At 56.9% G+C, this 13,947-nt stretch overlaps 1 protein-coding gene across 1 annotated transcript; it reads left to right on the plus strand.

The window, feature by feature from the left end:
• Positions 1 to 268: 268 nt before the first annotated feature.
• LOC149915199 (uncharacterized) lies at positions 269 to 13,687 on the plus strand. Its single transcript, XM_090123316.1, has 13 exons — positions 269 to 529; positions 1,808 to 1,983; positions 6,307 to 6,384; positions 7,322 to 7,739; positions 8,325 to 8,390; positions 8,729 to 8,788; positions 9,318 to 9,413; positions 9,866 to 9,973; positions 10,360 to 10,422; positions 11,090 to 11,237; positions 11,444 to 12,682; positions 12,878 to 13,174; positions 13,534 to 13,687. The coding sequence occupies exons 2-13, from the start codon at positions 1,942 to 1,944 to the stop codon at positions 13,685 to 13,687; spliced, it is 2,769 nt and encodes a 922-aa protein (XP_089979442.1). The 5' UTR covers positions 269 to 529; positions 1,808 to 1,941.
• The last annotated feature ends 260 nt before the right edge of the window (positions 13,688 to 13,947 follow it).

Below are 13,947 nucleotides of genomic sequence, written 5' to 3' on the forward strand. Positions count from 1 at the left end.
CCTCCCGCCCCCGGCCTCTCATTGGTCCGGTGCAGCGCCGTCCCGCCCCCGGGTTCGCATTGGCCAGCGGCAGCGCCACCGGCTCCGATTGGCTGAGATGCAGCGCGCGGGAGAGGCCGTTGGCCCCGAGCTCGGAGCCGCTGGGGTCTCCTCTAAGCCCCACTCAGCATCGCCCTCCCCGGAGCTCTGCCCCTGACCCCTCCCCCACCTCCCAAGTAGATCCCTGAGGGCTCTCCGTTCCCCCCCTCCCGTCCTCTTCGCCCCCTGCTGCCCCTGGAGTTGCACTCGGGCTTCAGGCCGTGCGTGCGGGCTGCGTTGCCATGGCAACACCGCGCACTCCCCCCATGCGTCGCGCGCAGCCGTCCCCGCGACGGCGGCGCATGCGTGACGGCGTCCCCATGGCGACAGCGCCTGAGCGCGCACGCGCCGTCCCCGCCGAGAGACGTCATCACGCTGCGACCCGGGGAGTCGGCCGTGCGGAAGTCGTGCCGTGTCCCGCACCGCTCCGACGCCGCCTCGGCTCTTCCAGGTGGGTGTTGGGGAGCACCGCGGCGGGGGCTGAGTTAAGGGGGTTGGGGGCCGCGTGCGGCTCTGCCTCGGCCCCGCGGGGTCTCTGCGGTGCTTGGGGCTTCCGCTCGGCGGGGGCGGCTGCCCTGCGTCTCGCCGCCTCCCCCACCCCGTGTCTTTCGCTGCCCTCCCCCCCTCTCCCGCTGCCGCTGATCGCCCACACCCCCCAGTTCCTCTGTGTCACTCCCGGGTATACGCCCTCTCCCTGTTCCCCCCCTCCATTTCCTCCATTCTGATCACTGTAGTCCTTTTCCACCCCTCCCCTCTGTGCCTCCCCCATTCTGACTCCCAGGGTCCCCCAGTCTGTCCCCTCCCCCCCCGGCCCCTCATCCCTTCCCAGTGCCCTGTTCTGATCCCTAGTGTCCCCCCCTGCCCACATGTCTCCCATTCTGTCCCGTAAGGTCCCCCCCCCCTTTTCCCAGTCCCCTCTATCTGACCCCCAGAATCCCCTCTCCTCCTCCCAAGTGCCCCCACTCAATTTCCCCCATTCTGATCCCTAGAGTCTCCTACCATGCCCCATTCCCCTCTATTTGACCCCCAGGGTCCTTGTCCCCCCTTCTCCCTCCACCTCCTCACCCCTTTTTTGACCCCTAGAGTCCCTTGTACCCCCCCCCCATGCGCTCCTCCATCTGACCCCTGGAGTCAGTTCCCCCATTTTGACTTCCAATCCCCCCATAACTGGACACCTTTTCTGCCCCATAGAAGTCCCCCACAACCCCTGGCTTTCCTCTCCCCCTCCTCCGTCTGCCCCCAGATGTCCTTTCTGCCTTGTAGAGACTGTGTTCACCTCTTTCCCCAACACAACCCACTGAGTTCCCCCCCCAGACTCTCATTCAACATTGAGACCCTGTTCCCCCCCTTCCCCCACTGTCCCCCTAAAGTCTCCTCCAACCTCTTTTCCACAGCATGGAAGCCTCATTAACCCCTTGTTTCCTCCCACCACCTCCCCTATTCACCCCTGGAGTCATGCAGAAAAATGTGAAAATGTCCTAGAGGGGTTTGGGGCATCCAGTTGGTCCCCAGGTGGGTCCAGGAGGTCCTTGGAGTCATTCAGAAGGGTCTGGGGATGTCCTGGAGGGGTCTTGGGGGTGTCCAGGGGGTCCCCAGAGGTTCCTGGACTACTCTAGAGGTCTCCAGTGGGGATTCTGAGGACAACCTCACATAGTGACACGTTCTCGCTCTGCTTTGTCCCCTTGGGATCGCCCCCAAAAATGTCTGTTTGTATTAAAATAAATACTAGGTCAATTTTATTGTCACTGTAACCGTGGAACCTGGAGCCGTACCAACGTACCTCAAGAGCCCCAGCAGCGTCCTCCAGCTCCTGGATGCTGTCACCCTGGCTGTCCATGAGTGTCCCACTCTGTCTCCCCTGCCATGGTGGCACAAGTGCAGCGCAGTGCCATCCTCTTTGAAGAGGTGACGAGGAGGGGTACAGGGAGGGGGGCTGGGAACAGTCGGGGACATGTGGGGTCTGGCATGGGTGGGTGTGACATGGGGTCTCTGGTGTCACCATCATTGGGTGTTACCTTCACCGGATGCCATTGGGTGTCACTGAGTGTCAGTGTCTTCTGGTGTCACCGTCACTCAAGTGTCACCGTGACTCACAGTCCACCCCCACAGACCACATTGTTCCCAGGGGGCGGGGGTGACACCCCTTACTTTTGTAATTAGGATTTATTTTTTTGATAATGGGGGATTGGGGGATGCCCCCCACACACCCCCATGTAAATAATAAAGGGCAGAGGAGCAGCTGTGGGGCTCCACATCTCACATTGGAGGGGGATCTTTGGGGACAAAGGTCACTGCAGCATCCTGGCCCCATAGCCCCTGTGGCCCCATAACCAATAGAGCCCCATCTCATAGCCATCCCATCCCATACCCATCAGATCCACCCCATAGCCATCCCATATCCATATCCCATGACTTTGTCCCATTCCGTATCCCATCCTATATCCATAGCCCATCCCATATCCATCAGATCCACCCCCTAGCCTTCGCACCACCCCCTGTCTCTCATTGGTCCGGTGCAGCTCCGTCCCGCCCCTGGGGAGGGCTGTGGGGGGGCAGGGGGCTACGGAAGGCTGTTGGGATATAGGGAGGCACACGGGGCTAGAGTGGGCTGTGCTAGGGGATTGGGGTATATGGGGCTCTAGGGGTGGGTCTAGGGGGATTTGGGGCAATAGAGGGCTGTGAGGAGCTTATGGGGGGATACAGTGCCATAGGGAGCATTGGGGGGGTTTGGGAAGGGGCTCCAGAGGCCGGGTGGGGCTGGGGGAGGATATACGAGAATGTGGTTGTACGGATGTCTGCAGGGGGCAAATAGGTGGGCTAGAAGGGGATATAGAACCATAGACTCACCAAGGTTGGAAAAGGCCTAAAAGATCATCCAGCCCAACCGTTCACCTATTATCAATAGCTCCTACTAAACCATGTCCCTCAACACCACATCCAGTCTTTCCTTGAACACCCCCAGGGTCGGCGACTCCACCACCTCCCCATTCCAGTGCCTGACCACCCTTTCTGAAAAGTAATACTTCCTAATGTCCAGCTTGAATCTCCCCTGCCGTAGCTTGAAACCATTCCCTCTGCTCCTATCACTAATGACATGAGAGAAGAGGCCGACCCCCAGCTCACTACAAGCTCCCTTCAGGAAGTTATAGAGAGCAATGAGGTCTCCCCTGAGCCTCCTCTTCTCCAGGCTGAATGTTCCCAGCTCCTTCAGCCTTTCCTCATATGGCCTGTGTTCCAGACCCCTCACCAGCTTTGTTGCCCTCCTCTGAACACGTTCCAGGGCCTCAATGTCTTTCTTGCAGTGAGGGGCCCAAACCTGGACACAGTACTCGAGGTGCGGCCTCACCAGTGCTGAGTACAGGGGGAACAATCACCTCTCTACTCCTGCTGGCAACACTGTTTCTGATGCAAGCCAGGATGCTGTTGGCCCTCTTGGCCACCTGGCCACACTGTGGGCTCATGTTCAGCTGAGCATCAGTCAGTACCCCCAGGTCCATTTCCTCTACGCAGTCCTCCAGCCACTCTGCCCCAAGCCTGTAGCGTCGCCTGGGGTTGTTGTAGCCAAAGTGCAGGACCCGGCCTTTGGTCTTGTTGAACCTCATCCCATTGGCTTCAGCCCAGCTCCCCAGCCTGTCCAGATCCCTCTGTATGGCCTCGCTACCCCCAGGCAGATCCACACTTCCAGCCAATTTGGTGTCATCTGCAAACTTACTGAGGGTGCACTCAATGCCGTCATCCAGGTCATCAAGAAAGTTCTTGAAGAAGACAGGCCCCAGCACCGACCCCTGGGGAACACCACTCGTGACCGGTCGCCAGCTGGATTTAACTCCATTGACCACCACTCTCTGAGCCCAGCCCTCCAGCCAGCTCCTCACCCAGCCCAGAGTGTAGCCATCCAAGCCTCGGGCTGCAGCTTCTGCAGGAGAATACTGTGGGAGGCAGTGTCAAAGGCTTTGCTGAAGTCTAGGTAGACCACATCAACAGCCTTTCCCTCATCCACCAGATGGGCCACTAGATCATAGAAGGAGATCAGGTTGGTCAAACAGGACCTGTCCTTCATGAACCCATGCTGGCTAGGCCTGATCCCCCGCTCATCCCGCACATGCCACATGATCTCCCTCAAGACAATCACAGAATCACAGAATCACAGAATCGTAGGGGTTGGAAGGGACCTCCAGAGATCATCGAGTCCAACCCCCCTGCCAAAGCAGGATCCCTACACCAGGTCGCACAGGTAGGCGTCCAGGCGGGTCTTGAATATCTCCAGAGAAGGAGACTCCACAACCTCCCTGGGCAGCCTGTTCCAGTGCTCCGTCACCCTCACTGTAAAGAAGTTCTTGCGCACATTGGTGCGGAACTTCCTATGCTCCAGCTTCTGGCCATTTCCCCTTGTCCTGTCTCCGCACACTGCTGAAAAGAGTCTGGCCTCGCCACTTTGCCCCCCACACCTTAGATATTTATAGACCTGGATCAGGTCCCCTCTCAGTCTTCTCTTCTCAAGGCTAAACAGACCCAGCTCACTTAGCCTTTCCTCATAGGGGAGATGCTCCAGGCCCTTCACCATCTTTGTGGCTCTCCGCTGGACTCTTTCCAAGAGATCCCTGTCTTTTTTGTACTGGGGAGCCCAGAACTGGACACAGTACTCCAGATGAGGCCTTACCAGGGCAGAGTAGAGGGGGAGGATCACCTCCCTCGACCTGCTGGCCACGCTCCTTTTAATGCACCCCAGAATGCCATTGGCCTTTTTGGCCACAAGGGCACACTGCTGGCTCATGGCCAACCTGTCGTCCACCAGGACACCCAGGTCCCTCTCTGCAGAGCTCCTCTCCAGCAGGTCATCCCCCAACCTGTACCGGTGCATGGAATTATTCCTCCCTAGGTGCAAGACTCTACACTTGCTTTTGTTAAACTTCATCTGGTTCCTTACTGCCCAGCTCTCCAGCCTGTCCAGGTCTCGCTGAATGGCAGCACAGCCTTCGGGCGTGTCAGCCAATCCTCCCAACTTCGTATCATCAGCAAACTTGCTGAGGGTGGCCACTACCCCCTCATCAAGGTCATTGATGAAGATGTTGAACAGGACCGGTCCCAGCACCGACCCCTGGGGAACACCGCTGGTTACAGGTCTCCAACCAGACTCTGCACCGCCAATGACAACCCTCTGTGCTCTGCCAGTCAGCCAGTTCTCAACCCACCTCACTGTCCACTCATCTATCCCGCACTTCCTCAGCTTCGTTATAAGGATGTCGTGGGAGACAGTGTCAAATGCCTTGCTGAAATCAAGGTAGACTACATCCACTGCTCTCCCCCCATCCACCCAGCCAGTGACAACATCATAGAAGGCTACCAGGTTGGTCAAGCACGACCTCCCCCTGGTGAACCCGTGCTGACTACTCCTGATAACCTCCTTTTCTTCCAGTTGTCTGGAGATGGCATCCAGCACAATCTGTTCCATCACCTTTCCAGGGACAGAGGTGAGGCTGACTGGCCTGTAATTACCTGGATCTTCCTTCTTGCCCTTTTTGAAGACCGGAGTGACATTGGCTATCCTCCAGTCTTCAGGCACCTCCCCCATTCTCCAAGACCTCTCAAAGATGATAGAGAGCGGTTCAGCAATCACCTCTGCCAGCTCCCTCAGCACCCGTGGATGCACCCCATCGGGTCCCATGGATTTATTAACCCTAATCTGCTCCATGTGGGGCTAGAGGGAGCAGGGCGATGGGTGTGATATGGAGAAACAGGCGCGATAGGGGTCTGTGGAGGGGTGTAGGTGGGACATAGGGAGATGTGAGGTTATAGAAGTCCGTAGGGGAGCTCTAGGGGGCTTGCGTAGGCTATAGTAAAGTATAGGGGAATATGGGGCTACGGGGAGGCTATAGGGTAATGTGGGGAGAGGAGGCCCACGTAAGAAGAGGAGGCCCAGATACAGAAACGATAAGGGGGATAAAGGGGGCCAACAGATGGATATAAAGTAACTTCAGGGGGCTGAAAGAAAAAGTAATAAAATAAGAAGTAAGATAAGATAAAAGAATAAAAAAGAAAAACCAACCAAGAAACAAACAAGTGACAAAAAAGAAACGGGGAGGGTTGTAAGGAAAATAGAAAGAAAGAGGAAAGGAAGAATAAAAAGTAAAAAGCAATGCGTGTAAATGTAGAGAAAACAAGTAGGAAAGCTAACCATAGCACAGCAAAGCAAAGCAAGGCAAAGAGTGAAAAATTGCAACCTTGCAGGAATGGAGGAATGTGGGAAGAGCTGAGCCCTTGCTTGCCACGGGAGCAACGCGGAAGGAGAAGAAGCTGGGCCCAAAGGTAAGAGGGGTTTGGTCCTTTGGGTTGTGGGCTTGAAGCAGACCTGCCCAGGAGGAGCTGTGGGTAGCTCCAGGCCACCTTGCTGTCTCCCCAAGAGATGAGGGCTGTGGGCTAGGTTAAAGGGGGATAAAGGAAAACCTATGATCAAAATCAGACAAAAAAAGACAGAAAAAGAAAAAAGAGAAAAAAATGAGGAATAAAGAGAGAAAAAAAAGATTACATGAGAAAAAGAGGGAAAAAAAAAGAAAGAATAAACAAGAAAGAATAAAGAAAAGAAAAAAGGATGAAAACATGGAAAAAAGAAAAAAAGGAAAAAGAAAGAAACAAAATAGAGAAAAAAATATATAATAAAAATAAGAAAAAAAAAGTTGAAAACAGAAAAAAATGAAAAAAGAGCAAAAAACGAAATTAATGGAAAAAAAGAGCAAAAAGAAGAATGAAATAGAAAAAAATAAAAGCAGAAAGAAAAGAAGAGCTAGAAAATAATATATGAAAAGAGAAGAAAGGCAAAGAGAATAGAAGAAAAAAGCCAAGTAAAAAGTGAAGAGTAAGAGCTAAGAAAAGAATGGCTGGCAAGAAATATGGAGAGAGCAATGCAGAGCATTGCGAAGGAAAGCAAGGCAAGAGGAGCAGCAAAAGGCAGGAGAATCCAGAAGAGTTCAGTGAAGAGCAGGAAAGGTAAGTTTGGCATAAGGCAAGGGGGAAGGGGAGGGGAAAAGGAGAAAAGAGGGGGAAGGGGAGGGGAGGGGAAGTGAAGTGAAGGAAGGGAGGAGAGGGGAGGTAGGAGAAAATGAGAGGTAGGGCTGTGGGGTGGGGAGGGTTAAAGGGGAAATGTCACTGAAGAACCGGTTTTGGCATTACAAGAGAAAAGTGAATCTCTTGATTTGCACACAGCAGTAAAAACAACACTGAAGTGATTTTCTTTCTCCTTTGACAGCATCTCTGTGTCTTTAATGTCCCTTCCCAGCCGAGCCGTTCCAGCGTTCCCCATTTCCGTGCCATCCATGCGACAAGCAGCGGTCTCCTGCTGCTCCGGATGCCTGGGAATCCTCCCCCAGCACAGCAGCGCACACAGCAAGCCCAGGGGGAAGCTGGCCCTGGTGGCGGAACAGATGTGCATCATGGGGACGTGGGGTCACAACGCCCCGCCTGGTGCCGTGAGCTCACAATGCTCAGCGTGTGCCCCAGGCGTTCTGTGCCGCCCAGCAGCACTCGCTGTGGCTGCAGCGGTGGTGGTGGCAGCATGGCACGAGTGTGGGGGGCCACGGCCCCCGCCCGCCTTGCTCTCCTCCTCCTCCTGACGGCCGCGTGTTCCCAGGAGACTTGTGCCGCTCCGTGGCGAGCGCCAGCAGCAGGTGGGTGGGCAGAGATGGGGCCAAAATCAAGTGGCGGCGAGGGCGAGAGCTCCAGGCTCTTGTCCCCATGTGCCGCGCTGCCCTGGGGCTGCCTTCCGTGGGGGTGTTGGGATGGGGGGGACGGGCAGCACCACAGGAGCCGGGCGAGGGCGTGAGGAAGCAGTGCTCTGCAGGGCTGGCTCCAGCCGTGCAGGGCCGTGGCTCTGCTGCTGGCTGAGCACGCTCTTCGGCCGGGGCTGACCTAGGGGGAGCTCAGAAGATGTGTGCTGGGAAAAGCGGGAGCATTTCTGCTCCGGCTTCCCGATGCTCCCCATAGATGAATCCTGGTTCCCAGCAGAGACCCCCAGCCGGAGCCCAGATGGCTTCAGGTGTCTTTTCTTGGTGTGCTCTTCCACGCGGTCCCGGAGGGGTGTTGCACGTGGCCTGGAGAGCTTCGGAGAGCTGCCGATGCCAGGCTCCAGGTCACCCTGTAGCTTTGGCAGTCACGGCCTGAGTCTGCCATCCATTAGCTGAGCCCTCCCCCATCACTGAGGGAGGAGATCACAACATGCCATGGGAACATCCCTCTTCTGTTCTTGCATCTAGATGATGGTGCTCCGTATCCAGATGATTGGGTGATGACTGCTTTTGTGCCTCAGGGGGAACCCAGAGGTAAGTTGTGCCTGCTTCCTTGAAGGCAGAAAAGTGAGCGCTGTCATAGATTATTTGGGTAGTCAGGAAACTCCAGGGGTTTTTCAAGTCTCTTTGTGCCTCGAAGGCTGTACACAGATCAGTCCTGAGTATTTCTTTATTTGGAGAGTTGTCACATATCTGTGGGAAGGCAGCCCTTGCCACTCTTTGGAGGAGAGAACCTGTCCGTTTGCCTTCTGGGCCGTGTCATTCCCCAACCTGCCGTCAGTCCTTGCAGGTCACTGCAGAAAAAAATAACCAGGCCCCCAGGTGCAGTGGAAGCTGTCCTCACCTGTGTCTGATCACATTTGTGCCTGCAGGCCCTGTTGGTGGATTACCAGAAGGGAGTCCTGTTCCTGAGCCTGGGCTGGATGCCAGAGGTAAGTCACCAGCCTTCATCTCACGCTCTCTGCTCATATGTGGTTGTGGTAGTTCAGGAAGGGTTCAGCTTTTCACTGCCCGGTGATTTCTACTCCACGAGAAGCCTGGGTAGTCACTGTTTCTTGGGTGCTGCGTGCTCCCAGTGTCCTGCTGGCTTTGTCTCTGTACATCAGAGATCCATCCGGTAAGAAAACCCAAATGTTCTTCCACGCTGTCTCTGAGGATTGTTTCACATGGCATGGAGAGAGTATCCAGAAAGCTGCTGAGTGCCAGCCAACTGCTCACCCGGCACCTCTGCAACTTGCGTAACTCTGTAATGCAGCTGTGTAGATTGCAGCGTGATGGAAAGTTCTCCTCATCCTTGGGTGCAGAAGTGCCTCCAGGGAAGGCTGGGCAAAAACCCTTGGCTGCCTCCTGTGCTGGAGCCCCACAGGTGTCCCCGGGTGGCTCTTGTCTTTATTGACTTCACCAAAAAGACCATTCAGTTCAGTACTTTGTCTGAAATGTATTTTCATGCTTTCTATTAAGGTCCTGAGGAATGGAAAGAGGCATCAAAAACTGGAAAATATCCGCAGAGGCTCTCTCATGTCCTGAAGAAAATGATGAAGGAGAAGGCAGCACATGGTGGGTGTCTTTCTGTCTGTTCTCTGAAAGACGCGCGAAGCTGAGTTTCTAGGTAGATACATGGAGAAGGTGTAGCATGCACAGCAGGAAAGGATAGATCAGAGCCCTGCGGTGGTGACGCCTCTGTGTCTGAACTGGCTTGTAGCATCATCTTGTAACTTGCCAGAATCGCACAAGGTGCACCGTGAATAAGAAGCCTGCCTGCAACCTGCTGGTCTCCCAGCAGGACAGGTCTTGCTGTCTGTGCTCGCAAACTGGAAAGTGTGCAGCACTTCAGTTTATCTCACAGAACGGCACGCAGTTTGGACTAGGAATGAGGTGCACCACAAAAAGCCCAGGCTTCGTTCCTAAACTTGACTGCTGTGCCTAGAGAACCGGTGCCTCCCGAAGATACCATCTTCCTGGTGAGAAGCAGTTACTTACAGCCCCGCTCTCTTCCCTCCTTTCTAAAGAGACAGACAGAGAGCCTGTGCACAGGGATGCATTTCAGCAAGGCAGCCGTCGCACACTGCACGTCCCTGCAGGGGAAGCAGAGGCCAAGCACACGACTGGCGCTCCAGGTAAAGCCCCTCGTCGAGCTCCTCGCTCATAGAGCTCCGTGGCCGTGGTTAGAGGTTGCTCCCCTCTCATCACACCCAGCTCCCAGGGACTTAGGAACTTTGTCCTTTTGGGAACAAGGCCAGGGGAAGCACATTCAGCAGATGAGGAGAGGAAATAGGACCCTCCAACGTATCTCCCTGCCACAGTCCCTGCATTCCAGAGCTTGGTGTGCCTCCCTTGAGGCGCCTGGCACACCAGCAGCCTGGAGCAGGATCCCTCCTGCAAGCTGAGGTCCAGAGGGATGCTCTGACTCATAGATGGGGCAGTGGCACAGAGGGAGCCTCCCGTCCTGCCTCCTCTTTGCCTGCACCGTGCTGAGACTTGGCCTTTCTCTCGTTCTTCACAGAGCTGTCAGAGCCCGGGAAAGCCCAACACAACTGGATCTATGGTTTTTTTCTGAAGAATCCAGGTAAGCAATGATCAGGCAGGAGTTCGTAAGGCGGAGAAAAGTAGGAGCGTGCAAGTTGTGCCCATGCCGGGGGAAAGGCAAAAAGGGAGAGGCAGGTTCAGGTGCCTGCGGAGAGGGCCTGACTCTGCCCCCGAGGAGTGGGTTCTGAGTGGGAGGGGGGAGCTCAGGGCAGCACTCCCTGCCCGACACAGCAATTGTTCTTGTCCATGTCACTCATAGCAGCACTTGGTTAAACAGATCCACGCGCTCTCCTTCTGCTCTAATGAGATTTGCTTAGTCAGACAACGTGCCCCAAAGGGTCACAGTGTGCCTGCCTGCAGCAGCACTGCCCAGCCTCACGAGGCGAGGGTGGGCGAGTGCAAAATAAGTCTTAGAGCACGATGGAGAAGTAGGAGCAATCCCATGGCCCAGGAAGGTCTGGACCGTGGCAGAGCCAGAGTATAAACAAAGCTGAGAGGCAAAAGAGCCTCCAGAGTGCGTTGCTGTGCAGCGCCTCTGGGAGTTCCCTTTGCTTCCCCTGGAATCAGGGAAAGCATTGCAGCCTGGGGATTTTCCCTTGTTCCAGGAGGCCAACAAAATGAAAAAGAGCATGTTGTGGCAATGTCAGAGCTCCTGCGAGATTGCCGCTATGGCACAAGACACAGCAACGACCACTTTATTCCTCCAGGTGTGGATGGTGAAGGACGTGCAAACGCTGAGCAAGTTAAAGATGCACAGAAGTTGTACCTGGAACTTGCCGCATCTGTCCCGGTTTCCCTATTGCTAACGATGATTCTGTGCTGTCTTCTTTTCTGGTGGTGCAGGAAGAGAAAGCAGTGAGTTGTTGTTCACCCCCACCCTCATCCAGCCCAACTCTTTACTGTAGGGCTGCCGTGAGCCAGGAGGCATTTCTAGTGAAAGCAGCTTCGGCCCATTCTTCCTGCTGGGCCCAAGACAGGCTGGGAGCCGAGGGCGGCTCTTTGCCATTGAGGAAGGAGAGCAGGGGCTCTCCTGTGCCCTCAGCACGTTCCTCTCTCCGCAGGCGCCTGGCTGCAGCTGATGAAGCGCAGGACGATAGCAGCAGCTCCAGCTCGCAGTCAGACGAACAGTCTGCTGACGTCGAGTGGCCCGACAGGCAGAGCCATCGCCAACCACCTGTGCGGAAACAACCTGCCTGCCTGCCGCAGGGCAGCACCAGAGCTGCCCCTGCCAGGCTGGACAGCCGCCGGGCTCAGCTACCCCCACCTCGGCCCCCGCGGCCCACCGGCCTGGGCTCCGCATCCCGGGGGATGAGCGACAGGCCCAGCGACCCCCGGCCCCAGCGGGCATTGACGCCGCCCCCCCGTCCTCCTCCACCATCCTTCAAGGGGCAGAAGGAACCCGCCCGGGGCGGAGGCTTGCGGTCATCGGCCGGCACCCAAACAATTGCTCCCTGGCAGATGAGCAACAGGCCCAGCAGCCCCCGGTCCCAGCGGGCATCGACGCCGCCCCCCCGTCCCCCACCACCATCCTTCAGGGGACGGGAGCGGTCCCCTCAGTGTGTCGGCTCGGGGGCATCGTCCGGCACCCAGACAGCCGCTGCCTCGGGGAAGCCTGAGAGGCCCGGCAGCCCCCAGCCCCCCCCAGCACCACCTCTGCCCTCCCCCTCCTCTCCGCCATCCTTTAGGAGGTGGGAGCAACCCCCCCAGGATGGCAGCTCGGGGGCATCATCAGACACCTGGAAAACCACAGCCACGGGGAAACAGTCCAGGTCCAGCAGCCCCCAGCCCCCCCTGGCACCACCTCTGCCCTCCCCTCCACCATCGGTCAGGGAATGGAAGCGATCCCCGCAGAGTGCAGACTCGGGGAAACTGTCCAACAGGACAGCTGCTGCCTGGGGGAAGCGCCACCGGCCCGGCAGCCCCCCGCCTTGCCAGGCACGGTCACCACCTTCCCGTTCCCCTCCACGATCCTTCAGGGGACGGGAGTGGCCCCCTCAGGCACCCCGACTGCCTTCCCCCTCTTCTCCAGCATCCCTTAGGAGGCGGGAGCAGCCCCCCCAGGGTGGCAGCTCGGGTGCATCATCAGACACCTGGAAAACCGCTGCCACGGGGAAACAGACCAGGCCCAGCAGCCCCCAGCCCCCCCCAGCACCACCTCTGCCTTCCCCCTCCCCTCCACCATCGGTCAGAGGATGGCAGAAATCCCCACAGAGTGCAGACTCGGGGAAACTGTCCGACAGGACAGCTGCTGCCTGGGGGAAGCGCCACCGGCCCGGCAGCCCCCCGCCTTGCCAGGCACGGTCACCACCTTCCCGTTCCCCTCCACGATCCTTCAGGGGATGGGAGTTGCCTCCTCAGGCACCCCCACTGCCCTCCTCCTTCCCTGCACCATCTTTCAAAGGACGGCCGTGGCTGCCCCAGCATGACAGGCCTGGCCGCCCCAGGTCCCCCCAGGCCTCCCCGCTGCCCTCCCCCTCCTCCCCACCATCTTTTAGGAGGTGGGAGCAGCACCCCCAGGGTCTTGGCCTGGGGCAGTTATCCAGCAGACCTGCAACTGCTGCCTGGAGGAAGCGTGAGCGGTCCAGCAGCCCACAGTCTCCCTGGGTACCATCCTCCCCGTCCCCTCAGCCATCTTTCAGGCGGTGGGAGTGGCTCCCCAGGAATGTCAACTCAGGGGCTTCCTCAGAAAACTGGAATTCCACTGCCAGGGGGAAACAGACCTGGTCCAGCAGCCCTCAGCAGCCCCAAGTACAGCATCTGCCCTACCGCTCCTCTCCGCTATCCATCAGGAGGTGGGAGCAGCCCCAGCACGTGGGTTTGCAGACACCATCTGACATCCACACATCCACTGCTGGCATCAAACGGAGTTTTCCGGGCTCTGCTGTACCATTAAATAGAAAGTAGTGGCTTTGGGACACCATCTAACATCTACAGAACCACTGCTGTCATGTACCAGAGCTTACCCGGCTCCACAGTACCAATAAACAGAAAATAACGCCACAGCTGTCCACGTACTGTTGTCATGTCATTACCTGACCCACTGCCAGACCTTGTGTGTCCCTTGGCGTTGACAGACAGCGATAATACGAGTGGGAAAGGCACTCAAGGAGTGGAAATTGAGGTAGATGTATAAAGGAAATCCCTCCCCCAGAGGCAGCGAGGCCCTGGCCCGGGCTGCCCAGAGGCTGTGGGTGCCCTACGTCCCGTCTCGGGCAGGGGACAAGGGTGGCAGTTCATTTATGCCAAAGCGCCAGCGCTTCTGTGTGAACTTTACCGGACAGCAGGCGCCGTCCTGCTCTGACTAGCAGGCAATCATTCACTCTGCAATAGGAACCAAGCCAGAACTATGAGCACGTTTTCTCCCTCCTCTACTTCATTTCGCTTTGTGGGCCGGGCCGAGAATCTGGAAGTGGAGAGAGACGGGAGGAAGGCAGTGCTGCAAGCCTCGTATGCCTGCTTCACTGCTCGCTCTGTGATTGCAGTCGCCTTAGCAGAGGCACAGTCCATTGTGCTGCCAGTAGTGCCCAGCTGCCGTGACAGCACCCTGCAGCTCCTCTCCAGCACC

The sequence above is a fragment of the Phasianus colchicus genome, chromosome 22, assembly GCF_987193195.1.
Source record: "Phasianus colchicus chromosome 22, bPhaCol1.hap1.1, whole genome shotgun sequence".
Lineage (NCBI taxonomy): Eukaryota > Metazoa > Chordata > Aves > Galliformes > Phasianidae > Phasianus > Phasianus colchicus.